We start from the raw sequence: 25,775 nt of genomic DNA, 5'->3' as shown, positions 1-25,775 counted from the left end.
GCCGCTTCTCCGGGCGACATGTGGACAGAACAGCATGGCTGAAGCTGAAAGCCTCGGGGATTCCGCTCTCGTTGACGCAGCCTCAGCGAAGCCCCAGGCCCTGTCGTGTCTTACGGTACCGTCCTTCTCGGAAGCGTGCGGCTTTATTGACAGCCGGTATTCCTGCCTCGTGCTGAAGACGCACCGCAGACACTTAGCGCTGTCCCCCAAGTATCTGAGCAAGAAGCGGAGCGGCATAAAGGAGCACCTGAGCGCCGAGCTCCTCAAGTACAACGCCGTGTAAGTGTCTGGGGCTGAGGACTCCATGCTGGGCCTTGTGGCCCCTTCCTGCCCTCAGTCTAGCCCTATCAGTCAGGTGCAGGTGGGGCAGTTCCGCCATGTTGTGCCCCCCAGTTTTTAGAGTGTATTTGGACAATGTGATGGCAGAGCAGCCTAGATGTGAAGGCGCGTTCCCCTCATACATTCACGGTACATGGGGTAGGGAATGCATTTATCTGTGCGCAGCTCTCTCCATTCATCCCACTGGGAGTTGTCGGCCGAGGTGGGACCCCCGTTTTGTTGATGGGTGCGGGTCTTGAGGTTGTGCCACAAATGACGGGATGGGTAGGTATAACGTTATCTCTGCCCAGCCTGTAGACGGGAGACCACATAGGGTCATAGAGCGGGGCCGCCTCTGGCATTAAAGGGGGCTTTCCGAGATGTTAAAGGGGTTGTCCGGGTTAAGAACTGAACCCCGACATATCCCCATCTTCACCCCTCCGGCCCCCCTGATGTGCGCATTGGAGCATTTCATTCATGCTCTCCTTTGCCCTGCGCTGAATCGCATTGTGCCAACTGTACAGGTTGGTGGAGGAGGGATGATACTGTGGGGTGGTTTTCAGGGGTTGACTTAGGCCCCTTTTTTCCAGTGAAGGGAATTCTTAATGCTTCAGCGTACAAGACATTTTGGACTGTTGTATGCTTCCACGTTTCTGGGAATACTTTGAAGAAGGCCCTTCTCCTACCCAGCACTGACTGTGCCCCAGTGCACAAAGTTCATAAAGCCATGGTTGGGCGAGTCTGGCATAGAAGAACCTGCCTGGCCCACACAGAGCCCCGATCTCAATCCCGTCGAAAACCTCTGGATGAACTAGAACTGAGACTGTGATCCAGGGCGGCCCTCTCATCCAACATCATTGTCTGACCCCACACATGTCTTCTGGATGAGTGGGTGACAATTCTCACAGACGCACTCCAAGATCTTGTAGAAAGTCTTTCCAGAAGAGTAGAAGCTGCAATGGGGGATGGGGGGGAAACCACATTAATGTGTGTTAGTGTTGATTGAGCACCAAAGTGTTAAGGGGCTCGGGTCAAACACCTCGGGATGCTCGGGTGCTCTACCGAGCACAATGGAAGTCAATGGGAGAACTCAAGCATTAAACCAGGCACCCCCTGCTCTGAAGAGGGGAGGGTGTCTGGTTCACAGGAAAAGGTCACAAATTGATGGAAACATCACTGAAATGGTTTGGGAACAGCATGGGGAGGATGTCTGGAAGCATCTTGGACTCCCAGGTCGCTGCTGGGAACAATGTTGTCTGAGTAGTTTGCCACTTTTACAGACTGACAATAATATGCACAAAACCAAAGATGAAATCGATTTTAGAGATAAAATTGATAGGAAACATTCTTTCCTGTATATTTACTTGTATATAAAGTGCAAGTTCTGCCAAAAATTACAAGGAAGAGGCACTCCGATACAACCTGTATATCACATAAAGGAGGGCCTTATTCACATTGTGGTACAATTGTTCAGGTAGTCGGACTCCTACACTCATAAAGTGAAAGGGCTGCCAGAAATTACAAGGAACCGGCACTACAATACACCCTTTGTTACACATAAAGGAGGGCATCATACACACCCTTGAAAAATTCTGATTGGCCTGCTGGTGACCCTCTAAAACATTACAGACGAGGGCCTTCTGGTGAGCTGACCCTCAAAAACATTAGGAGTGAGGGTAGACTAATAAGCTTATTAATATGATGGAAGAGGAGGACGAGAAAAGGAAGATTGAACCATATACCCTTGTTTGTGGTGGAAGGGGTGCATGGGAATACAGTGTATTCAGTACATTATAAACAACACTTTTAAAGTGCCTTTTTATGTTCAGCCGCTTTCCTCTGGTGGAGTAGAGAAGTCATGGTCAATCCAGGCCTTGTTCATTTTTATAAGAGTCAACCGGTCAGCATTTTTAGTTGACAGGCGGATGCGCTTATCAGTTATTATGCCCCCAGCAGCACTAAATACACGCTCTGACAAAACGCTGGCGGAGGGGCAGGCCAGCACCTCAAAGGCGTAGAGCGCCAGTTCGTGCCACGTGTCCAACTTGGACCCCCAATAGTTGTAAGGCACAGAGGGATCACTGAGGACGCTGACACGGTCTGCTACATACTCCTTCACCATCTTCCAAATTTTTTTGTCCTTGTGACACTAGGCTGCGCATCAGGGTGAGGGTGCTGGCGGGGTGTAATGAAACTGTCCTAGGCTTTGTGCCCTGCCTCTGTTGAAACTGCTGTGTGTTCCCCTTGTCTCCCCACCTCGGTTGCCCAAGGAAGTACGGACTCTGCCGCCAGCGTTGTCAGATGGAAATGTTTGGAGCAATTTTTCCACAAGGACCTTCTGGTATTGCACCGTTTTACTCGTCCTCTCCAGCACGGGAATGAGAGATGAGAAGTTCTCTTTGTAGCGGGGGTCGAGAAGGGTGAACAACCAGTAATCGGTGTTATCCAAAATGCGTAAAACGCGTGGCTCACAGGAAAGGCAGCTTAACATAGTCAGCCATGTGTGCTAGTCCCAACAGGCAACACTTCACTGTCGTCATCAGGAGGATGACTCTCAATCTTCTCATCCTCTACTGCCCATGCACGCTGAACAGATGGAATTAAACTTCCATGGGTACTACCCTCTGTAGCCGAGGCAATCATCTCCTTCTCATCATCATGCAATTTGCACTGAGAAGACGAACTGAGGGTGGTCTGGCTATCACCCTGTGTAATGCCTTCCCCCATTTCCACATGCAAAGTGTCCGCCTTAGGCTGCTTTCACTCTCGCGTTTGGTGTGGATCCGTCTTGTATTGCATTATTTATTTAAAAAAAAGTCTAAGTCTAAACTAATCCGTCTTGACTTACATTGAAAGTCAATAGGGGACAGATCAGTTTTCAATTGCACCATATTGTCGTCCCTATTGATTTACATTTTAAGTCAGGACTGATCTGTTTGGCTCTGCATAGTCAGTCACCAAAATGCTGCAAGCTGTGTTTTAGTAACCGTCTAAAAAACACAACTGAGACCAAACGCAGCCAAATTGATGCATTCTGAACGCATCTTTATCCATCCAGAATACATTGGGGCTGAACTGATCCGTTTTGGGCTAGTTGTGAGAGCCCTGAAACGGATCTCGCAAGCGGACCCAGAAACGCCAGTGTGAAAGTAGCCTTAATTGTGAGCAGCGAGCGTTTAAGTAGACACAGAAGCTCACCCATCTGTGTTGATTCCTCAAAGTTTCTTAAAACCTCACAGAGGTCAGACATCTATGCCCACTCCTCGCTTGTGAATAGCGGAAGCTGACTGGAAAGGCGACGACCATGTTGCAGCTGGTATTCCACTACTGCCCTCTGCTGCTCACACACTGCCCACTGCTGCACAGCCTGGCCAACATGTGGAACGTCTAGTTCCAGCGCGTGCTCACGTCGCACAACAGCCGGTGAGCTGCAATTTCAAACACTGCTGCAGCGTTGACAAGACCGGCTGAAGCTGTCGATGACTTTCAGAAATGGGCACACGCGGCGCGCCTTCACGGGTAGCTGAGGCAAATTGGGGTAAGTTTTGAGAAACCGCTGAACCACTAAGTTTAAGACGTGGGCTAGGCATGGGATGTGTGTGAGCTTACTGAGCTCCAAAGGCCATTATCAGACACAACCATCCCTGGTTCTAGGTTGAGAGCCACAGCTCAGTCTGGTCTCTTATCCCCTGCCACAGCTCTGCGGCGGTGTGCTGTTTGTCACCTAAGCAGATCACCTTAAGCGCGGCCTTTTGACGCTTCTCCCTCTGCAGTGCTACACTGCTTCCAGCTATTGACTGGAGCTGCACATGGATAATTCGGAGGTGGAAGAGAAGGGGAGGTTGCAGCCACTAACATAGGTGGTGGCGGAAACCCTGATGGAATTAGTGACCGCAATTCTTGGTGTCAGTAGCACCTGTGACATCCCAGGGTACGACTCGCTCCCGGCCTCCACAACGTTCACACAGTGTGCCGTCAGGGAAATGCAGCATCCCTGGCCGAAATAACTTGTCCGTGTGTCAGTGGTTAAGTGGACCTTCCCAGTAACTGCGTTGGTCAGGGCATGGGTGATGTTACGGGACACATGCTGGTGTAAGGCGGGCACGACACACCGTGAAAAATAGTGGCGGCTGGGGACTGCGTAATGAGGGACGGCTGCCAACATCAGGCTACTGAAGGCCTGTGTCCATAAGCCTAAATGTTGGAAACGTGCACATTTAGTGCTATGGCCTGTGGGTGGGTGGCTGGGTATTTGCGCTTGCGTTCAAATGCCTGGGGTAAGGACATTTGGACGCTGTGCTGGGACATGGAAGTCGATGTGGTCGCTGATGGTGCTTGCAAAGGTCCAGGTACAGGGTGGGAGGCATCTGGGCCTGCACCTTCGACAAGGGATTGGCCAGCACGGAACAGGGGAAGAGGAGGCAGTGGTGTGACCCGCAGACACAGATTGTGGACCCAGACGTTCGGCCCACCTATTACGGTGCTTTGATGCCATGTGGCGGATCATGCTGGTGGTGGTGAGGTTGCTCATTTTTGTATGGCACAGGTTGCAAATGACAATTCTTTTGTCGTCTGCACTTTCCTCAAAAAAGCGCCATACTGCGGAACACCTACCCCTTGGCAGGGGAGATTTCCGCAAGGGGGTGCTCTGGGGAACAGTGGCGGCCCTGTTTGGTGTTGCCCGTCTTCTCCCTTTTGCCACCCACTGCCTTTTCCAGCCTGTTGCGGTGCTGTGGATCCCTCCCCCTCTGTACTGCTGTTCTCGCTCGGCTTGCCACCTTCCCAGGTTGCGTCAGTGACTTCATCGTCCACCACCTCCTCTTCCACTTCCTCACTCTGCTCATCCTCCTGACTTGTTGACCTAATACATGCTCCTGATAAAGGGGACCCATTAAGAGGCCCCGAAACGCGTCGAGCTGCTCACTCCCCCACCCTGGCTTTGGAATAAAAGAACTTAAAGAATGAACAAGAATTCCTGAGTGATCATTGTTCATCCGTGAGACTCTACTGGCGATCCAGGCGCAGGAGGTGTGATGCGGGTGTTATGTGCTTTATCCCACATTACCCTCCTGGGTGAAGTGAGTCACTGAAATTTTGATTTTATATCTTGATTTTATATTTGTATAATATTTTACATTTACCTTATACCATATCTGCTTAACTCAGGGCTTGACAAATTTCCTTGGAATCTAGGAGCCAGCTAAAAAAGTTAGGAGCCAGGCGGAGCCGCGTCATAAAGCCCCTAGTAGGTGCCCCCATAGTGCTCCCCCCCCACTTCTCCATAGAGCCCCCCCAATAATGCTGTATGCCATGTTACATATACCGCCGCTCCGTCCCCGGACCCAATTGACTATAATGGGGACGGGGGTGGAGCTCCGGCACAGCACGGCAATTCGCGGTGAGAGGCCGCCGGACTAAAAAGTTGGACATGCAGTACTTTTAGTCCGGCGGCCTTTCACCATGCACTGCCGTGCTGCGCCGGAGCTCCACCCCCATTATAGTCAATGGGGACAGAGCTGCGGTCCGGCGAAACAGCGGAAGGACGGATCTGACAGGGTGAACAGCCTGCCGGATCCATCCTGCCGCAAGTGTGAAAGTACCCTTAGTTCAATAGCTACTGAATGAGACAGAAGAAGGGATGCCTTTAACATATACATCTCCTTGAGAAGCCAATTTGATCCTAAAGGGTTAATTCAAACTGTAATCTAAACTCTGTGTCCTGTCACTTAATCTTACCACTGCTGCAAAAGCATCAGCCTCAGTGTAAACTGTTCTAGAGTCTGACTGACGGTTCTTTTAACTCAAAGAATCGAATGAGTCAGATCTTTAGATTCTTTTAACCTGTGACTCATTCGATTCTTTAGATTCCCTGTACTTGTGTCAGTGACTCAGAGCTGCTAGTCCTTGCCTTGCCTCAGCTCTGATTGGTTGGTGGGCGGGGAGGGGAGGGGCTGGCAGAAGCAGCTTCCACTCTAGGATCAGATTACACTCCTCCCGAGCCCCTCCCTGCGTCTCTGCTATTGTGTGCTGTGACGGAGCTGACTCACACGGTGCTGCCTCCGGACAGAACGGCAGCTCCTCACCCATCGCCCGGGCACCTTTGAAAACGGGCTGACAAATACCCAAGCGCCAGGACTAAATTCCTGGTCGCCATGGCGACCTGGCGCCTGGGATTTGTCGAGCCCTGGCTTAACTGCATACCATATCCGAATCTGTGAGTGTGAAAATATCTCCACCCCATTTATGTGTATCTAATAACTCAAGTTTCTATTTTTTTCTTCGGTTATATACATCATAACCCTCAATACTAGGGATTTTGGCGCCTCTCTGTGGTCCTTTTTAGCGTCTCCACGCTACCCCACTGTCTTCTTCCCAATCACCCACCTTGAGGGCATCAGGGTGGGTCGAGACCACTTGCAGCCTGCCTTTCTGTGTTCCACCATCGTTCTTAATAACTTTTCTATATATATATATATATATATATATATATATATATATATATATATATATTAGTTCCAAAAACTCAGGTATAAACATACCATACATAGTTTTTTGCCCTACCTTTGGTGCCCTGCGAAGTTATCCCTGGACCATCGTTTTGAAAGGCCCAGTGACCCTCTTTTTTTTCTTCCCCTGTCTCTGACTTACTATTGTTGACCTAACAACAACCTCAGTTATTGACAACTGTGTCTCAGCCTCATCATCCACCTCGTGAAACACTAATTGCCGTTCCCCACCGTCTTTTTGTGACTGTGGATGCTCAAGAGTTTGGGAATCGGGGCACAAGATCTCATGTCTCCGAGCGGGCCTGTCGAGAGGCCCAAATGAAGAAATGGTGCTGAAAAGATCTCCTCGGAATATCCGAGTGTGGGATAACTTGTTTGGCAAGACTCTCCATGTTGGGAGGAAGGATGATCAGGGTGAGAATTGTGTTAACCAGACTCTTGGCTACTGAGACTGGACTTTGTGGAAGACAGGGTGGTGCTTCACCGACTGGAAGCATTATCTGCTGCAATCCAACCGACCACCTGGTCGCACTGGTCTGACTTCAAGAGTAGTGTCCTGCGCTGCCCTGCAAACTTGGACATGAAGCTAGGTATTGTGGATGATTATTTTTCTTGTGCTCTGGCATCAGGCACAGTTTCACCACGGCCTCTGCGTGCACCATCACGACCACTGCCCCGTCCCTTACTGCTTGCCTTCTTTATATTAAATGTTATATATGCTTGAAAGTCTGTCACACGTACAGGAGCGTAGGATTTGGAAGTGTATGCGCAAAAAAAATATAAAAAAAAGGTAATTGGGATGTGGAAAAGTTACACAGGAGAAATACCGCAGATAATGTCGCTGATGTCAGCAGCGGCTAATAAAAAAATTACAGGGAATTTCACAGGTGTTCAGGATGTGGAAACGTTACACAAGAGATGTACCCCAGGTAATGTCACTGTCCAAAGCGTACACCGTTTATGGAAAAAGTACACGATGTCAGATATTTTTGGGATGCGCACACATTACACAGGAGATGTAGTGCAGATAATGTCGCTGTCTGCAGCGGCCTAACTATTGCACGCTATTTAGCGCAGGAGGCGCTAAAAATAGATATTGCTGCCACACACAACAGTCCTTAAAAAGGACTCTTGGGTCTCTGACAAGTTTTTCAACTTAAAAAAAAAACTTTCACTCCCTACACTATCTTTTCCTTCAGCACAGCTCTCCCTGACTAAGACTGAGCCAAACACGTGTCATCGGGTTCTATATAGCACCCGATGACTCGTTCCGGCCAGCCAATTACTGTAATGCCAATATCCAACATGGCTACGGCATTACAGTGAAGGGCAGCACTTACCTGCACGTTTATTGGCTGTGTAGCAGCCAACAAACGTGCGGGGAGGAGACTCGAGCACATGTTGTATTCGGCCGAGCATGCTCGATCAACACTAATGTCTGGATTTAGAACGGGAAGTCATAAATGGTCCTGTGGGTGTAATGTGTAGGTGTCCCTACTTTTTGGTCCATATAGTGTGTGTATATATTTCAATGGCTGCCATGGGGCCTACTTTCATGTCTGCTCTGTAATTAGGAAGAGGGAAAAGGAATAAACCTTGATAGAAATAGTTGTTCTCAGCACAAATAATTTAGGTCCAGTTCACACATCAGTTATTTGATCAGTTTCCATTAGATAGGGTCTATTCACACGTCCGTAGTGTATTGCGGATTCGCAATACACCTGGCCGGCACCCCCATAGAACTGCCTATACTTGTCTGCAATTGCGGACAAGAATAGAACATGTTCTATTTTTTTCGGGAGCCGCGCTCCGGAAATGCGGATGCGGACAGCCCACTGTGTGATAGAGAATTAATGGGTTTGGATTCGTTCTGCAACGTTGCGGAACGGATCCGGACCATTCTATGGACGTGTTAATGGACCCTTATTGTGAGCCAAAACCAGTAGTGAAACCTACTCAGAGATGAGGTATAATGGAAATATCTGCACCTGTTCTGTTCTTTTGACCCGCAACTGGTTTTGGCTCAGAATAACTGATGGAAATAACTGATCAAATAACTGAAGTGTGAACTAACCCTTAAAAGCAAAGTATGTTTTCCTGATGGGATCCTTGTCCTTACCTCTGTAGATTGGAAGGCGTCCCTGTGGCGTATGATAACATCAAGTTGGTTGGTGAATTGGGAGACATATACGATGACGTTGGATACATTCACATTAATATTGAAGCCGACTTCGTCATATTCCAGCCAAAATGCGGGCAGAGGCTTGTGGTAAGTACCCATATGTACTCGCCGAAAGCAGAAATGAGCAACGTTTTCAATATTCACCTTTTTCCTTTCTCATACCAGTCTATAAGTGTCCTCTATCACAGCTCTAGTGGAACCTCTACAGTTGTCTTGAGATCCTTCTTCAGAGGCGCTCCATGTATAAATGGATGCACTTCTTCATGGAAAACACTACAGGTGCACATAGGAGAATAAAAACAGGCTGCAGAAGCACTTTCACCCTGGTTTACGCCTCCCTGCAGGCTGCGCCTTCTCACAACTTTTGTTTGGAAAGGATCTCAGGACACAACTGCAGATATTACTGTACATGAGGCTCTCATAGGCTAGTGAGAGGAATTTTATAAACTTCTACTTTACTGATGTCAAGTGAGGCGACCAGTACCTTTAATTATATTATCAAAGGGGTTGTCTGCTTTTTTCCGTTGATGACCTATCCTGAGGATAGGTCATCAGTATCAGATTGGCGACGGTCCATCTCCCGGAACCCCACCGATCAGCTGTTTGAAGAGAAGGCAGCGCTCATGCCAGTGCTGCCTTGTCTGCTCTGTTTACCATAGAAGTGAATGGGGACACCATACTTGCAATTGCTGTGGCGAGCAGGTAAACAGAGCAGAGAAGGCAGCGCTTGTATGAGCACTCCTTTCTCTTCAAACAGCTGATCGGTGGGGGTGCTGGGAGTCGGGCCCCCGCCGATCTGATATTGATGACCTATCCTGAGGATAGGTCATCAATAGTAAAAAGCAGAAAACCCTTTTAATGATTTTCATGGGAAAATTTTAAGTATAACATGGAGATTTAAAGGGGATGGCCAAGTTATTTTTATTGATTACCTATCCTCAGATCGGCGGGGGTCCAACACCCGGCACCCCCACGGATCAGCTGTTTGAACAAAAGGCGCGTGCCGTGCCAGCGCTGCCTCCTCTTCATTGTTTACCTGCTCGCCGTCGCATCCGCAGAGGTGAGCAGGTGTAATTACACGTTACTCGTTCCTATACACTTCCATAGGAGCGATCCGTCCTATTGAAATGAATGGGACGGCTTGGGTGTAATTACACCTGCTCACCGCTACGGATGCGACGCCGAGCAGCTAAACAAATGAATAGGAGGCAGTGCTGGCAAGGCGCGCGCCTCCTCTTCAAACAGCTGATCGGCGGGGGTGCTGGTTGTCGGACCCCCGATGATCTGATATTGATGACCTATCCTGAGGATAGGGCATTGATTTAAAAATAACTTGGACAACCCCTTTAAAGGGGTTTTACTGGATGTACAATCAGATTTGTAGGGGCTCCAACGCCCATCACCCTCACCAATCAGATGTTTGAAGAGGCCATGGCGCTCCAGTGAGTGCTATGGTCTCCTCATAACATAACCAGCACAGTACTGTACAGTGTATAGTGGCTGTGCTTGATATTGCCCACACCAGTTTACTTGAATGAGACTGATCTGCTCGTTGTAGGCCATGTGACCCAAAACATTTGTCCTCACTGGCACACTGGAGCACCACTGCCTATTCTAACAGCTGATTGCAGGAATGCTGGACTTAACCTGCAAATGAACCTTGTTGAAAGTGGTATCACTGGCACACTCGTCAAGCAGCTGATCAGCGGGGTGACAGGATTCGGACATACACTGATCTGGAATTGATAACCCTTCCTGTGAATAGTGAAGATATATTGGAAAAGCACACCATATATAGGGTGCGGTGCAACCAAAAAGGGTTCTACAACCCTATACATACATTTCAAAAATTTAGTGCACAAGCAAATGTGAGTCAAAATTATATCCTTTTCACTTTTTGACAAGGTGTTTGTACATAATTTCCATCTCAGCAAAATGAATGGGAAAAAAAAGAACATTCATAATTTCAAGAATCGTTTCTCAGCATGATGACAACCTTTCAGTCACAGTGACCTTTTTCAAGTCTTCAGTGGGTGTGCACGAATGGGGAAGTGAATAGGTCATCAGTATTGCACTCCCAAAAAAACACCTTTAACCACCTCAGCCCCCAGTGCTTAAACACCCTGAAAGACCAGGCCACTTTTTACACTTCTGACCTACACTACTTTCACCGTTTATTGCTCGGTCATGCAACTTACCACCCAAATGAATTTTACCTCCTTTTCTTCTCACTAATAGAGCTTTCATTTGGTGGTATTTCATTGCTGCTGACATTTTTACTTTTTTTGTTATTAATCGAAATTTAACGATTTTTTTGCAAAAAAATGACATTTTTCACTTTCAGTTGTAAAATTTTGCAAAAAAAAAGAGATCCATATATAAATTTTGCTCTAAATTTATTGTTCTACATGCCTTTGATAAAAAAAAAAATGTTTGGGTAAAAAAAAAAAATGGTTTGGGTAAAAGTTATAGCGTTTACAAACTATGGTACAAAAATGTGAATTTCCGCTTTTTGCAGCAGCTCTGACTTTCTGAGCACCTGTCATGTTTCCTGAGGTTCTACAATGCCCAGACAGTAGAAAAACCCCACAAATGACCCCATTTCGGAAAGTAGACACCCTAAGGTATTCGCTAATGGGCATAGTGAGTTCATAGAACTTTTTATTTTTTGTCACAAGTTAGCGGAAAATGATGATTTTTTTTTTTTTTTTTTTTTCTTACAAAGTCTCATATTCCACTAACTTGTGACAAAAAATAAAAAATTCTAGGAACTCGCCATGCCCCTCACGGAATACCTTGGGGTGTCTTCTTTCCAAAATGGGGTCACTTGTGGGGTAGTTATACTGCCCTGGCATTCTAGGGGCCCAAATGTGTGGTAAGGAGTTTGAAATTAAATTCTGTAAAAAATGGCCAGTGAAATCCGAAAGGTGCTCTTTGGAATATGGGCCCCTTTGCCCACCTAGGCTGCAAAAAAGTGTCACACATGTGGTATCTCCGTATTCAGGAGAAGTTGGGGAATGTGTTTTGGGGTGTAATTTTACATATACCCATGCTGGGTGAGAGAAATATCTTGGTCAAATGCCAACTTTGTATAAAAAAATGGTAAAAGTTGTCTTTTGCCAAGATATTTATCTCACCCAGCATGGGTATATGTAAAATGACACCCCAAAACACATTCCCCAACTTCTCCTGAATACGGAGATACCAGATGTGTGACACTTTTTTGCAGCCTAGGTGGGCAAAGGGGCCCATATTCCAAAGAGCACCTTTCGGATTTCACTGGTCATTTTTTACAGAATTTGATTTCAAACTCCTTACCACACATTTGGGCCCCTAGAATGCCAGGGCAGTATAACTACCCCACAAGTGACCCCATTTTGGAAAGAAGACACCCCAAGGTATTCCGTGAGGGGCATGGCGAGTTCCTAGAATTTTTTATTTTTTGTCACAAGTTAGTGGAATATGAGACTTTGTAAGAAAAAAAAATAAAAAAAATCATCATTTTCCACTAACTTGTGACAAAAAATAAAAAATTCTAGGAACTCGCCATGCCCCTCACGGAATACCTTGGGGTGTCTTCTTTCCAAAATGGGGTCACTTGTGGGGTAGTTATACTGCCCTGGCATTTTCCAGGGGCCCTAATGTGTGGTAAGTAGGTAAATGACCTGTGAAATCCTAAAGGTGCTCTTTGGAATATGGGCCCCTTTGCCCACCTAGGCTGCAAAAAAGTGTCACACATGTGGTATCGCCGTATTCATTTTACATATACCCATGCTGGGTGAGAGAAATATCTTGGCAAAAGACAACTTTTCCCATTTTTTTATACAAAGTTGGCATTTGACCAAGATATTTCTCTCACCCAGCATGGGTATATGTAAAATGACACCCCAAAACACATTCCCCAACTTCTCCTGAGTACGGCGATACCAGATGTGTGACACTTTTTTGCAGCCTAGATGCGCAAAGGGGCCCACATTCATTTTATGAGGGCATTTTTAGACATTTGGATACCAGACTTCTTCTCACGCTTTGGGGCTCCTAGAATGCCAGGGCAGTATAAATACCCCACATGTGACCCCATTTTGGAAAGAAGACACCCCAAGGTATTCAATGAGGGGCATGGCGAGTTCATAGAAATTTTTTTTTTTTGGCACAAGTTAGCGGAAATTTATATATATTTTTTTTTTCTCACAAAGTCTCCCTTTCCGCTAACTTGGGACAAAAATTTCAATCTTTCATGGACTCAATATGCCCCTCACGGAATACCTGGGGGTGTCTTCTTTCCGAAATGGGGTCACATGTGGGGTATTTATACTGCCCTGGCATTCTAGGGGCCCTAAAGCGTGAGAAGAAGTCTGGAATATAAATGTCTAAAAAATTTTACGCATTTGGATTCCGAGAGGGGTAAGGTGAGTTCATGTGAGATTTTATTTTTTGACACAAGTTAGTAGAATATGAGACTTTGTAAGAAAAAAAAATAATAATTCCGCTAACTTGGGCCAAAAAAATGTCTGAATGGAGCCTTACAGAGGGGTGATCAATGACAGGGGGGGTGATCAATGACAGGGGGGTGATCAGGGAGTCTATATGGGGTGATCACCCCCCTGGAAGGCTCCAGGGAGACGCCTGTATGTGTTTTGCGGATCCGATCCATCTATCAGTGGATCCGTAAAAATCATGCGGACATCTGAATGGAGCTTTACAGGGGGTTGATCAATGACAGGGGTGTAATCAATGACAGGGGGGTGATCAGGGAGTCTATATGGGGTGATCACCACAGTCATTGATCACTCCCCTGTAAGGCTGCATTCAGACGTCCGTATGTGTTTTGCGGATCCGATCCATCTATCAATGGATCCGTAAAATTCATACGGACCTCTGAATGCAGCCTTACGGGGGGTGATCAATGACAGGGGGGTGATCAGGGAGTCTATATGGGGTGATCAGGGGTGATCAAGGGTGAATAAGGGGTTAATAAGTGACAGGGGGGGGGTGTAGTGTAGTGGTGCTTGGTGCAACATATTACTGAGCTACCTGTGTCCTCTGGTGGTCGATCCAAACAAAGGGGACCACCAGAGGACCAGGTAGCAGGTATATTAGACGCTGTTATCAAAACAGCGTCTAATATACCTGTTAGGGGTTAAAAAAAACACATCTCCAGCCTGCCAGCGAACGATCGCCGCTGGCAGGCTGGAGATCAACTCTCTTACCTTCCGTTCCTGTGAGCGCGCGCGCCTGTGTGCGCGCGTTCACAGGAAATCTCGCGTCTCGCGAGATGACGCGTATATGCGTGATTGTGCGCAGCGCTGCCACCTCCGGAACGCGAATCTGCGTTAGGCGGTCCGGAGGTGGTTAAAAACTCTAGTCCCATGGGAATACCTATGTAGTGATTGTTTGTGCTTACATAGCGCAGGCTGTCAGTCTAAGGCCTCTTTCACACAAGCGTTTTTGTTTTTTTTGTTTGCGGGCGGTTTTTTGCATTCCGTATACGGAACCATTCATTTCAATGGTTCCGCCAAAAAATGTAATGTACTCCATATGCATTCCGTTTCCGTATAGAAACATAGAACAGATAGAACATGTCCTATTATTGTCTGCAAATCACGTTCCGTGGCTCCATTCAAGTCAATGGGTCCGCAAAAAAAAGGAACACATACGGAAATGCATCCATAGGTCTTCCATATCCTTTCCGTTTTTGCGGAACCATCTATTGAAAATTTTATGCCCAGCCCTATTTTTTTCTATGTAATTACTGTATATGCCATATGGAAAAACGGAACAGAAATGGAAACAAAAAAATGGAGCAACGGATCCGTGAAAAAACACGACCGCAAAACACTGGAAAAGCCATACGGTCGTGTGAAAGAGACCTAATAATAGGTACTTTAGCTGGTGCCATGTATCGGTATGCGCCAACAACTGCAGTGTGTATGGAGGTTGCCTGCAAAGCTGCTTGGGAAAGTCAGGGAGCTGAAGGAATCTAAACCATGGATGACTGCAGTCTGAAGCTTTTTGGTTATCAGATTCATGAGTTGTTTTGTGTTCTGTTTGCTCCACTAGGGTGTCGTCAATAAGAAGGCGCCCAGTCATGTCGGTTGCCTGGTCCATGGTTGTTTCAATGCTTCCGTACCAAGACCCATAAAAATGCCTGTAGATGCTTGGCAGCACATGGACGTGAACTTAGGTGATCAACTGGAATTTGAAGTCTTCCGTCTGGACTCTGATGCAGTGGGTGTATTTTGCATTCGTGGCAAACTGGATAGGCAGTAAGTTTCTTGCATACACTGTGTGTATTAAGACTTATTCACACTTCAGTGATTCACATCCATGTTCTCCACAGACATTGAATAATGTGTGTGTTCAGATGTCACACAGGAGCATGCACTATTGTAGTCCATTTTTGCAGACAGAATGTACCCATTCTATTCAGTGGGTCCGTGAAAACCACAGACGGCACACAGATGCTATCCGCGTGTAGTGCGGTTTTCCGTGATCCAAAGTTAGTTGCAGTATTTTGTGGACTGAAATCACTGATGCACATCTCCTGAACCCAGGCCTTTGCAGTTTGGTCTGAGTTCAGGACATGTGACGATGATTTTTTTTTCTTCATGGTTGACCTGATTTTTCCGCAAAATACTGCAACCTTTTTTTATTTATTTTTTTACAAACTTTGTATTGGTTTGTATGCTAACGCTTCATGCGCACAACCATAATGTATTTTGCGGTCTGCAAATTGCAGATCCACAAAATACAGATACTATCCATGTTGCAATGCAGCCACCATTTTTTGCGGATCCCTTGACTTGGGTCCATAGTCCACATTTTGTGGCAATTATAGGACGTGTTCCTCATCCGCATGTCCATTCTGCAAAAGAATATTGCGGATCACTGACACATTGAAATCAATAGGTACACAAAAAATGCGGACGGCACATGGACTGTATCCGTATTTTGCAGATTTGCAGGCCGCAAAATGGACACTGTCGTGCGCAAGAGGCTTAAGTCTGTGTCCGATAACTTTCCATCTCTTCAACTGCGTTATGTGGCCGTCATGGAAAGCCAAACTTATGAAAACTGCCATAAATGCTAGTTGTTGGAATGCCCCTTTAACGCAACTTTATTATGTATTATTCTATTGTACGCGGAGTGCCCAACACTAAAATGCAAATAATTAATACTCAAAGGGGGTTTTCTTGCTCCTGGATATTAATGACCTATCCTCAGGATAAGTCCTCAATAGCTGATTGGTTAAGATCTGACACCCAGCACTCCCACCGATGTTCTCAGCAGCTGCCTTGCCCGAAGATTTGAGCTGCAGTAGCCCAGCACGACCACTACACAGTGGGCAAAGGGTTTGTTCATCCTGGAGGCCTTTTGGGCACACCCCCTAGCGTGTCACTGGGTCATGTGACCCATGGGGGACACGTCACTGCTGTGGCCACGTGACCAGCGTCAAACCGGAGAGACTGGAGATTTGCATAGGCCTAGGGGAAGCAAAGGTGCTGGAAACCACAGGCGGGGTTCAGATACATATGATTCCCTTTACAAGTTCGACCAAGCTGGGGGTCTGCCTAAAAAGGCCTCTTAGGATGAGTAACTCCTTTAAATGGGGAGTGCTGCACATTTCATTTCACGCTCAACCTTTTCTCCATTCAAAATAGTTGGATCCAGTGATCCAGTCGCATAAGTGAACGGACTTGTACAAGTGGATTCATTCATCTCGCAGTAATGGTGCATACGCGTGATTACTAAGCCCAGTGAAGAAATGCGGCCATGTTAATTTGTCAGCAGAGGGAACGTCCACATCTGTGGGGATGCTCTGTCAAAAGTGTAAATTGGTTCAAATGAACGAATCGATTCGCTCATGACTAATCCACACCAATCTAGCTGTTATCGCTGTATCTGGCGGGCAGTAGAAAATAATTTCTAACCAAATCAGAGTTCATAGTACAACCTTGCATGTCAAAATATATGTAGGGCTTGCTAATGAGTGAGAGGAGTCCACCATATGTGCAGTGCCAAGTGTGACATTAGCATTTGTCACTTATCAATTAGCTGCTTATGCCAATGTAAAGTAATTAGGACAAACCTGGGCATTCTGTGTCTAAGTGCCAGTAAAGAGACAATTGAGACATTCCTACCTGATCACCATATCAATGACCTCCTTCTCTCTTCCAGTAGTCATAGCAGGTCCCCCTCTATCCTTCACAACAATGCCCCCAATATAAATGACAGCAGTGGCCACTGCCCCGTTACAATAGTGTCTCTAGTCCCCCATTTATAATCCTTCTGTGTCTGAAGCTAGACGTAAGGATTGTACCCCAGATACATGTAGAACCTTTAGGGCTTGGTGAGAAATCATACTGGTTACAATAATCCACCATGCAGTTGATACTTGATTCTTTTTTTGCATGGTTATAAAATCTGTTTTAATAAAGGTATATTCCCATCTCAGACAAAGGGGCATGTCTGTAGGATGTACTCCAATTGTCTCATAGGTGCGGGTCCCACCCCTGGGACCTGCCGCCATCTCTAAAATGAAGCTAGCAAAGTGGTGGCTGGCAGTGCTGGGTCCAACCACCAGCAATCGTCCCTATTTGCCCGCCGAAAATAGCTGAGCGGCGCACTTGGCTATTTTTGGAATCCTCATAGAAATTAACAAGCGTTCACCACGCTTGTGTGGCCACCAGTTCCATTCATTTCTATGAGGCCGACGGAAATAGCCGAGCCAGAGCTATTTTTGGCGGCCCCATAGAAATTAATGGAGGGCAGCCGCGCATGCGCACTGCGCCCTCCTTCACTTTGCTGTCTGGGTTTTACAAGATAGCTGCGGGGTCCTGCACCTGTCAAACAATAGGGTCATATCCTAGCGATCCCAGCCGGGAAGGAGTGGTCATCTCCTCCCTTTCTATGTAGGATGGGGAACTGGTTGGGGGTCAAGGCATCCTTGTTCTTGACATAGATGCTGGTCCCTCAGTTGGATATGCATCTATCACACATTTATGGTGTATCCTGTAGAACAGAGCACTTGCTTTCAGGTTACCAGAGTTTACAGTTGATTGAGGACTGGACATTGGGACAACCACGTGTTGTCCCAGTCTTGTTAGAATTGTATGTGGTTGGACAATCCCTGAAGCATCACGTTCACATTGCAGCGTTCTGGTGAATATTTTGTATCAGTATTTGTTAGGGGTGCACCGAAATGAAAATTCTGGTCCGAAACCGAAAATTCAGGATGCCCTTGACCGAAAACCGAAACCGCCTTTTTGCCCAAATACTTTTAAAATACTTTTTTTTTAATGATTTTATTAATAATTCTTTTTCATGAATGAAATTCATCTGTGGGTGGCGCTGTTATGGAGAGGGGGATCTGTGGGTGGCGCTGTTATGGAGAGGGGGATCTGTGGGTGGCGCTGTTATGGAGAGGGGGATCTGTGGGTGGCGCTGTTATGGAGAGGGGGATCTGTGGGTGGCGCTGTTATGGAGAGGGGGATCTGTGGGTGGCGCTGTTATGGAGAGGGGGATCTGTGGGTGGCGCTGTTATGGAGAGGGGGATCTGTGGGTGGCGCTGTTATGGAGAGGGGGATCTGTGGGTGGCGCTGTTATGGAGAGGGGGATCTGTGGGTGGCGCTGTTATGGAGAGGGGGATCTGTGGGTGGCGCTGTTATGGAGAGGGGGATCTGTGGGTGGCGCTGTTATGGAGAGGGGGATCTGTGGGTGGCGCTGTTATGGAGAGGGGGATCTGTGGGTGGCGCTGTTATGGAGAGGGGGATCTGTGGGTGGCGCTGTTATGGAGAGGGGGATCTGTGGGTGGCGCTGTTATGGAGAGGGGGATCTGTGGGTGGCGCTGTTATGGAGAGGGGGATCTGTGGGTGGCGCTGTTATGGAGAGGGGGATCTGTGGGTGGCGCTGTTATGGAGAGGGGATATGTGCACTGTTATGGGCATAACAGTGCACAGATCCCTTTCCCCATAACAGTGCACTGATCCCTTTCCCCATAACAGTGCACTGATCCCTTTCCCCATAACAGTGCACTGATCCCTTTCCCCATAACAGTGCACTGATCCCTTTCCCCATAACAGTGCACTGATCCCTTTCCCCATAACAGTGCACTGATCCCTTTCCCCATAACAGTGCACTGATCCCTTTCCCCATAACAGTGCACTGATCCCTTTCCCCATAACAGTGCACTGATCCCTTTCCCCATAACAGTGCACTGATCCCTTTCCCCATAGCAGTGCCATAGACCGATCCCCCTACCCATAACAGCCCCGGCCCTGCTGCTCACAGCAGACTAATCACTCACTGCATCTTTATTTTACCTTACAATCGTGACGCTCCGGTAACAACTCTGCAGGCAGAGCGGAGGGCGGCGTAACGTCACTTACTCACGTGACGCACCTGCTCCGCCCACTTTATGAATGAAGGAGGCGGAGCAGGCGCGTCACGTGAGTAAGTGACGTTACGCCGGCCTCCGCTCTGCCTGCAGAGTTGTTAGTTACTGGAGCGTCACGATTGTAAGGTAAAATAAAGATGCAGTGACAAAGTAAACCGCCCACCCGCAGATGGTGGGTGACAAATCTCACACCCCATATTTTCGGCCGATATGTAACAATATCGGCCGAAGTGGATTAGGTGCATTTTCGGCCGATATTTTCGGCTGCCGGAATTTCGGTGCACCCCTAGTATTTGTAAGTTAAAACCAGGAGTGGAACATAGAGAAAAACTATAATGGCAAGATTTCCACCTCTTCTGTGGTTTAGACTCACTCCAGGTTTTGGTTTACAAATACTGATGAAAAATACTGCCATGTGAATGAGGCCTATGGCTATGTTCACTTCATCTTAAGAATTCCATCTTTGGAACAGACTGCTGGTGTTTGGCATAGCTGGATAGGGCTGTGCACTACTGGATTCTAATGGATTACCATGGCGTATGGCCTTTGTTTGGCCAAAAGATGGCATTTACACCACAAGGAGGCCGGACCCCCTTGGATCCCGTTGTAGTCAGTCGGAATCTGGTGAGTTTCAGCCCTATCCCAGCTATGCCGGACATGGTAAACTCCGGCAGTCTGTTCCTCTGCAGGATCAGGCTGCCGGAGTTCAGAACACATATGTGAATGTACAATATATGCAAGTAGAAGAAAATCTAAATCGCACATCCTCATTCCTATGCTTTTGAAATAACAACTGTTTAACAATACAGCATGATATGGCGGTGAAGCACTATTATCAATATGTTGCTGTGCACTATTAGGAGGCATTAGTATACAGTTTGATCAAAGAGCATAGGCCCACTTACCACGACAAGGTCGCCTCTTCAAGTGGGAACCTACTCTAACTTTGGCGCGGTACCGTCAATAAATTCCTACTACCTCTCCGTTGGAGTTCCTGAGAGGCTGTGAACAGGTGAGCTCTTAGCACCTGTTCACATTATGCGCTGCTGGACGGTGGCCGTCGCTGCTTTTGTGCTGTGCTGGTGGAGTGATGGGGCCCAGGGCCTAGGTGGCTTTGCTGCACAGTGGGGCCGCTGTGTGGCTGCTGGGTCCCTTTGCCTGCTGGAGCGGCGTGGAGGCGCGATGGTCGCCGCACGGTACCGCTCCAAAGTTAGAGTAGGTTCCCACTTGAAGAGGCAACCTTGTCGCGGTAAGTGGGCCTATGCTCTTTGATGAAACTGTATACTAATGCCTCCTAATAGTGCACAGCAACATATTGATAATAGTGCTTCACCGCAATATCATGCTGTATTGTTAAACAGTTGTTATTTCAAAAGCATAGGAATGAGGATGTGCGATTTAGATTTTCTTCTACTTGCATACATATGTGAATGTAACCTAAAATAGTTTCTACCTTTTTTGATCTGCTCTCGAGTTCTGGTGTTGAGCAGGATTTTGTCTGTTAGGCACTGGTAACGTCTGAAGTTTTAGACCTTTCTCAATAATATCTGTGTTTCTGAAAGCAATGTCCTTCCGTGAAGACATTAGAGTGCCACGAAAAGGAAGGAAAACACTTATTTTCCTTTTTGAATAAGTCTCTTCCAGGGCAAACGTAAAGTGCACACCTTCATCTACAGATGACTAGCCGTGTCTTCTGTTTGCTTTTTGCCTCTTATAACGATTTTTGTTTTCTTTTCAAATGCATATCTAGAAAGGATGAATATGTATTCATTAGTTTTGTTCTTTTTCAGATTGGAAGCTGAAGCTATTAAAAAACTGAATGTGATGTCTGAGGAGCAGAATTCAAATGTGCCCAGTGGTGAAGTGCAGGACATAGAAATTGCAGTTGACGAGACAAGCATATTGTCAGAGAATACCACAAAGAAGAAAGGCAAGAAACGTTTATTCGAAGAAACCGTTTCACAAAATGCATGTCTAGAGAACCAACAGGATCCAAACTTGAGCTTGGAAGAAGCACCTAAGAAAAAGAGAAAAAAGCACAAACATCAGGAAGCCCTTTCTGTAGATCAGCCTTTAGAGGTTGATGGATCTGGAGTTAATTCTGCCTTGGAAGACTCAGTTATGGACATTTCAACCCAATCAGAATACAAAATCATGAATAAAAAAAGTAAAAAGAAGAAACATTGGGAATCATTAACAAACAGTGACAATGGTGTAGCAGTAGATGATGGTGTAGTGGAACTTGACAGCATGTCAGTGGTTCCCTCAAGTCAAGAGCATAAAACCAAAAAGTCCAAGAAAAAGAAGCACAAGATAAACTCTGACCTTGAGAGTAGCTTGCTGAATGGTATGACAGAAGATTCATTAGTCAGTGGAGATGGCACATTAGAAGAATTAGAAACAGAACTTGGAGCCACAAAAAAGAAACATAAGAAAAAAAACAAAAACACTTCTATGGACCTAGACCTGGCTCTTGCTTCATCTGAAACTCCACCAGACAATGTCCTAATCCAGCAAGAAACCCGCAAGATTCAGAAACACAAAAAGAGGCGGCAGGATCCTGCAGAGCCGGGCAGCTAAAACAGCGGTTCCTAGACCAAAGGTTAATTAGGAACAGCAGCAGACAGCCGATACATTTCTGAACATATTGAAAATATATTTTAATATTTGTGGTGCATAAGTTTTAAAAGTGGTCAGCATTGCTGTATGATGTATTAAATAATTTGAACTTGATGCCCATTGAGGAGTATATATTATATTTTTATAGCGAGTGAAACATACATGCCATGGAGCAATATTTAGTTTTAATGAATAAATGCAACATTATTGCTTAGTTCTTGCATATTGATGTATGAATGATGATCTGTGTGGGTTATGTTCAGAAAAGCTACAGGAAAAAGACAGTACATTGCAGGACTGGAAAATGTATGCTGTCCTCCCAGCCTGATGCCACCTCACTGCGGCCACCCTCGGTCATTAGTGTTATCACAGTGTGCCAGGAAGGACAAAACTGTGTACAATGCTCTGAAAGAGTATTTCACCCTCACCCAACTTTTATTTTTTCTAATTTATCACATTTTAATGTTTCAGATAGTCTAACTAATGGTAACCCTATACTGACATCATTTGGGGAGCACTATCTCTCCCTGGGGAGAGTGCCATAATCCACGTGAGGCGACTTATAGACCAGACATGCTCCTCTGGGATGAAAGGGATGCAAATGAGCTCTTAGCAAGCTCAGCCTATGATGACATCTTATGTAAGGCAGCTATCCTATAAGTCAATGTTCAACCCTTTAGGCCTTGAGACATGACTCGGATATTAAATAGGCCAGCACCTTTAATTGCCATGGATGTTGTGTACTACCCATTATGGATTGGCCGTGAGTCGTGAGGGTCTTTCATCTGAGCTGCTTGCTTTTCTTTCCTGTTTGCCTATCCAGCACTGATGCTCTGGTGGTCCCACCGGTCCAATCTTTTTTTATAGGCTGCCAATGATGACATGGTGTCCTGGCAGGTACTGTACTTCCAGCAACATAGTTTATCAAGACTATCTCCTTTTAGTTTTAAATGGGTGGGTGATCAAAGACCATGGCTATTAAAGGGGTTCTGCAGTTTTTTTTTTTAACTGGTGATCTATCCTCTGGATATAGATAATCAGCCTCTGATTGGCGGGAGTCCGACACCTGGGAGTGGGACCCCCGCCGATCACCTGTTTGAGAAGGCAGCGGCGCTGGCAGTAGCGCCGCAGCCTTATCGCTGTTTACCGCAGGCCCAGTGACGTCACGACTAGTATCAATGGCTTGGGCGGGGCTAAGCTCCATTCAAGTGAACAGAGCTTAGCCCCGCCCAGGCCATTGATACTAGTCGTGACATCACTGGGCCTGCGGTAAACAGCGAGAAGGCCGCGGCGCTACCCTTCTCAACCAGATGATCGGCAGGGGTCCCGGGTGTCGGATAGATCATCAGTTTAAAAAAGACTGCAGGAAGCCGTGACTGACGGCATATTTATGCTGGCCATTCTGTGAATAGACCGACTCTACCATCCTGAGAACCACTCTGTTAGGGGCTCTGGGTAGAAGAGTCATGAGTGAAATACCCTTTTTAAATCGAGCCGCACAGACCTTTCACTTACCAGTAGGAGGAGCGCCCGACCGGTCACAGACATCGCAGGTAAGTATAATGCTTCTAAAATTGCTATTGCAATGATGGGGGGTCGGTCATTTTAATAAGGGGGGGGAGAGGGGAGGCCCATTGACTTGCATTGTAAGTCTGGACGGATCCGTTTGGCTCCGCACGGCCAGGCGGACACCCGAACGCTGCAAGCTGCGTTCGGGTGTCTGCCTGCTGAGCGGAACGGAGGCCAAACGAATGCATTCTGAGCGGATCCGCATCCACTCAGAATGCATTGGGGCTGTACGGATCAGTTCGGGGCCGCTTGTGAGAGCCTTCAAACGGAACCCCAAACGCAAGTGTGAAAGTAGCCTTAGTCATTTTACAAAATGTTTTTACACAAGGCCTTATTTATTAAAACGTAAAGTAGCACTCCAACAAAAAATTGTATTCTCTGACCTGTTACAAAGGTACATGATGTAATCTGTAGTGAAGGTGATTTTCCTACCAGTGAATATATTTGTGAGTTATAACCTCCCCTCTGATCCTCAGGGGGCATTATATTGAGGTGGCAGGCATGAGAAGGGAGCAGTGACAGGGAGCAATACAAAATGTAGGGTTAAAGACTTATATATTTTTTTTTCTTCAGGCAGAGTGTGCCAATAGCACCCCATATGATGGCATCATCTCAACCAGCATCAAACATCTGGAACTATTTCAAAATATCACTGAAATGCAAATTGCACCCTGTGCCCGGCAAAGTCTCCCATACCACCTCAGCTATTTAGACATAGGCCCTGAGGAAGCAGGCAGTTGGATTTTTGATCTACTTCAGACTGAAGTTTTACAGGAATTTTAAAGATCATGTTTGCACCTACTGGTATGTGACTAAGAGATGCAGGAAAGATCAACAGGCAACCCGTATATAAACATGGCACACTCCATATCCCGGCCTCAAGCTAAAACAATGCACCCTCCTCCATATCCCAATTTACTAAAGTTGTTTGTTCAAGGAAGACTTTTGTTCAGGAAAACAGCATACAAACTCATTCTGGGTCCAGTCTACTTAGTTTTTTATCAACTATGATGCCTGATGTGCTGAATAGTCTTTCTGAAATTACAGTGGAAGGTGGCATAATTTGGAACTTTTTAGAGAGTGTTCTCAAATTCTGATATTTTTTGTTTTCATTCCAGTACTTGAAAATATCAGAGGATGGTTGAATCAGTGGTTCTGCTAAGTAGGCATTTATTCTTCCTCCGAAGATAGAGAATGCTCGCTGCTGCTGGAAGATGGTACCACCATCAATTGAGAATAATAACTCCACATGCTATGACCTCCTTGTTGTTCAGTTTGTGATGTTTGACTGTTATCTCCTCCTAGTCCTTGTGCTGATGAATGTCGATCAGTGTCCTCGCCTTGCATACTTAGATCTGAAACTGTAATCTCAATGGCCAGTGTGGATTTAGCTTCCTCAATGTTTTCTCTTTTGATAAACACAGTTCTTTTGAATCGGGGATCCAGTAAAGTACCAAGAGCATAGAATTTTTCAGACTCAACAGAGTGATGGCGCCTTTTCATCGATGCAAGCAAATCATTTCTGAATCCCTGTATGGAAGCTATAGTGGATTTGAAATTCTGCAAAGCACGAATTGTACTGTTGACTAAAGGAATTATTTCAGAGATTGTCATTTGGCTTGAACTGGCCACAAAAGTAGCTCTATCAAACACATCAAGGATTCGTATCACTACTTCTATAATTGTCCACTGCCGAGCACTAAGATCTACCTGAAAATGTAGGTCAGAAGCAGATGGTAAAACAGCTGGCTTTTGTTCCAGGAGACGAGCTAGCGTGTGAAGCTGAGAGTTCCATCTAGTTGGTTCGTCTTGTATGAGACAATGAGGTTTCAGATTTAACTTGTCTTGAGCGGATCGTAAGGTTTTCATGGCTTTTGAAGAGTGTTTGTAATGTCCTACAATACTCCGGCAGGATGCCATCATTTCCTTAATTTCACTCTTGTTCAATAAACCATCTTTCAGAACGAATTGAAAGGTATGAGCCAGGCAAGGCAAGTGGTGAAATGGACTGCGCTGTAAAGCTGCTACCACATTAGGACCATTGTCTCTCATGACACAACATTTTTTGTGACAGATTCCATTCTGTCATAGTGCTAGTGATGAAAGCTTCTATGGCAGATGCTGTATGTGCAACCTCAGGAAAGGGAATACATTCCATTCCAAGCATAGGTGATGATACAGAAAG

General features: G+C 46.3%; 1 protein-coding gene across 1 annotated transcript; it reads left to right on the top strand.

The window, feature by feature from the left end:
• Positions 1 to 22,524, top strand: POLR1F (RNA polymerase I subunit F). Its single transcript, XM_040433692.1, has 4 exons — positions 1 to 279; positions 8,952 to 9,093; positions 15,067 to 15,272; positions 21,193 to 22,524. The coding sequence occupies exons 1-4, from the start codon at positions 35 to 37 to the stop codon at positions 21,980 to 21,982; spliced, it is 1,383 nt and encodes a 460-aa protein (XP_040289626.1). The 5' UTR covers positions 1 to 34; the 3' UTR covers positions 21,983 to 22,524.
• The last annotated feature ends 3,251 nt before the right edge of the window (positions 22,525 to 25,775 follow it).

Source organism: Bufo bufo, chromosome 5 (assembly GCF_905171765.1).
Source record: "Bufo bufo chromosome 5, aBufBuf1.1, whole genome shotgun sequence".
NCBI classification, from domain to species: Eukaryota; Metazoa; Chordata; class Amphibia; order Anura; family Bufonidae; genus Bufo; species Bufo bufo.
This window is presented reverse-complemented; position numbering and strand designations above follow the sequence as displayed.

What these genes read in the sequence shown, in the direction of transcription:
- POLR1F (XM_040433692.1), top strand. Translation starts at nt 35, where the DNA reads ATGGCTGAAGCTGAAAGCCTCGGGGATTCCGCTCTCGTTGACGCAGCC. An exon ending in CTCCTCAAGTACAACGCCGT is followed by an intron (nt 280 to 8,951) that starts GTAAGTGTCTGG and finishes TTACCTCTGTAG; the next exon opens with ATTGGAAGGCGTCCCTGTGG. An exon ending in AATGCGGGCAGAGGCTTGTG is followed by an intron (nt 9,094 to 15,066) that starts GTAAGTACCCAT and finishes TTGCTCCACTAG; the next exon opens with GGTGTCGTCAATAAGAAGGC.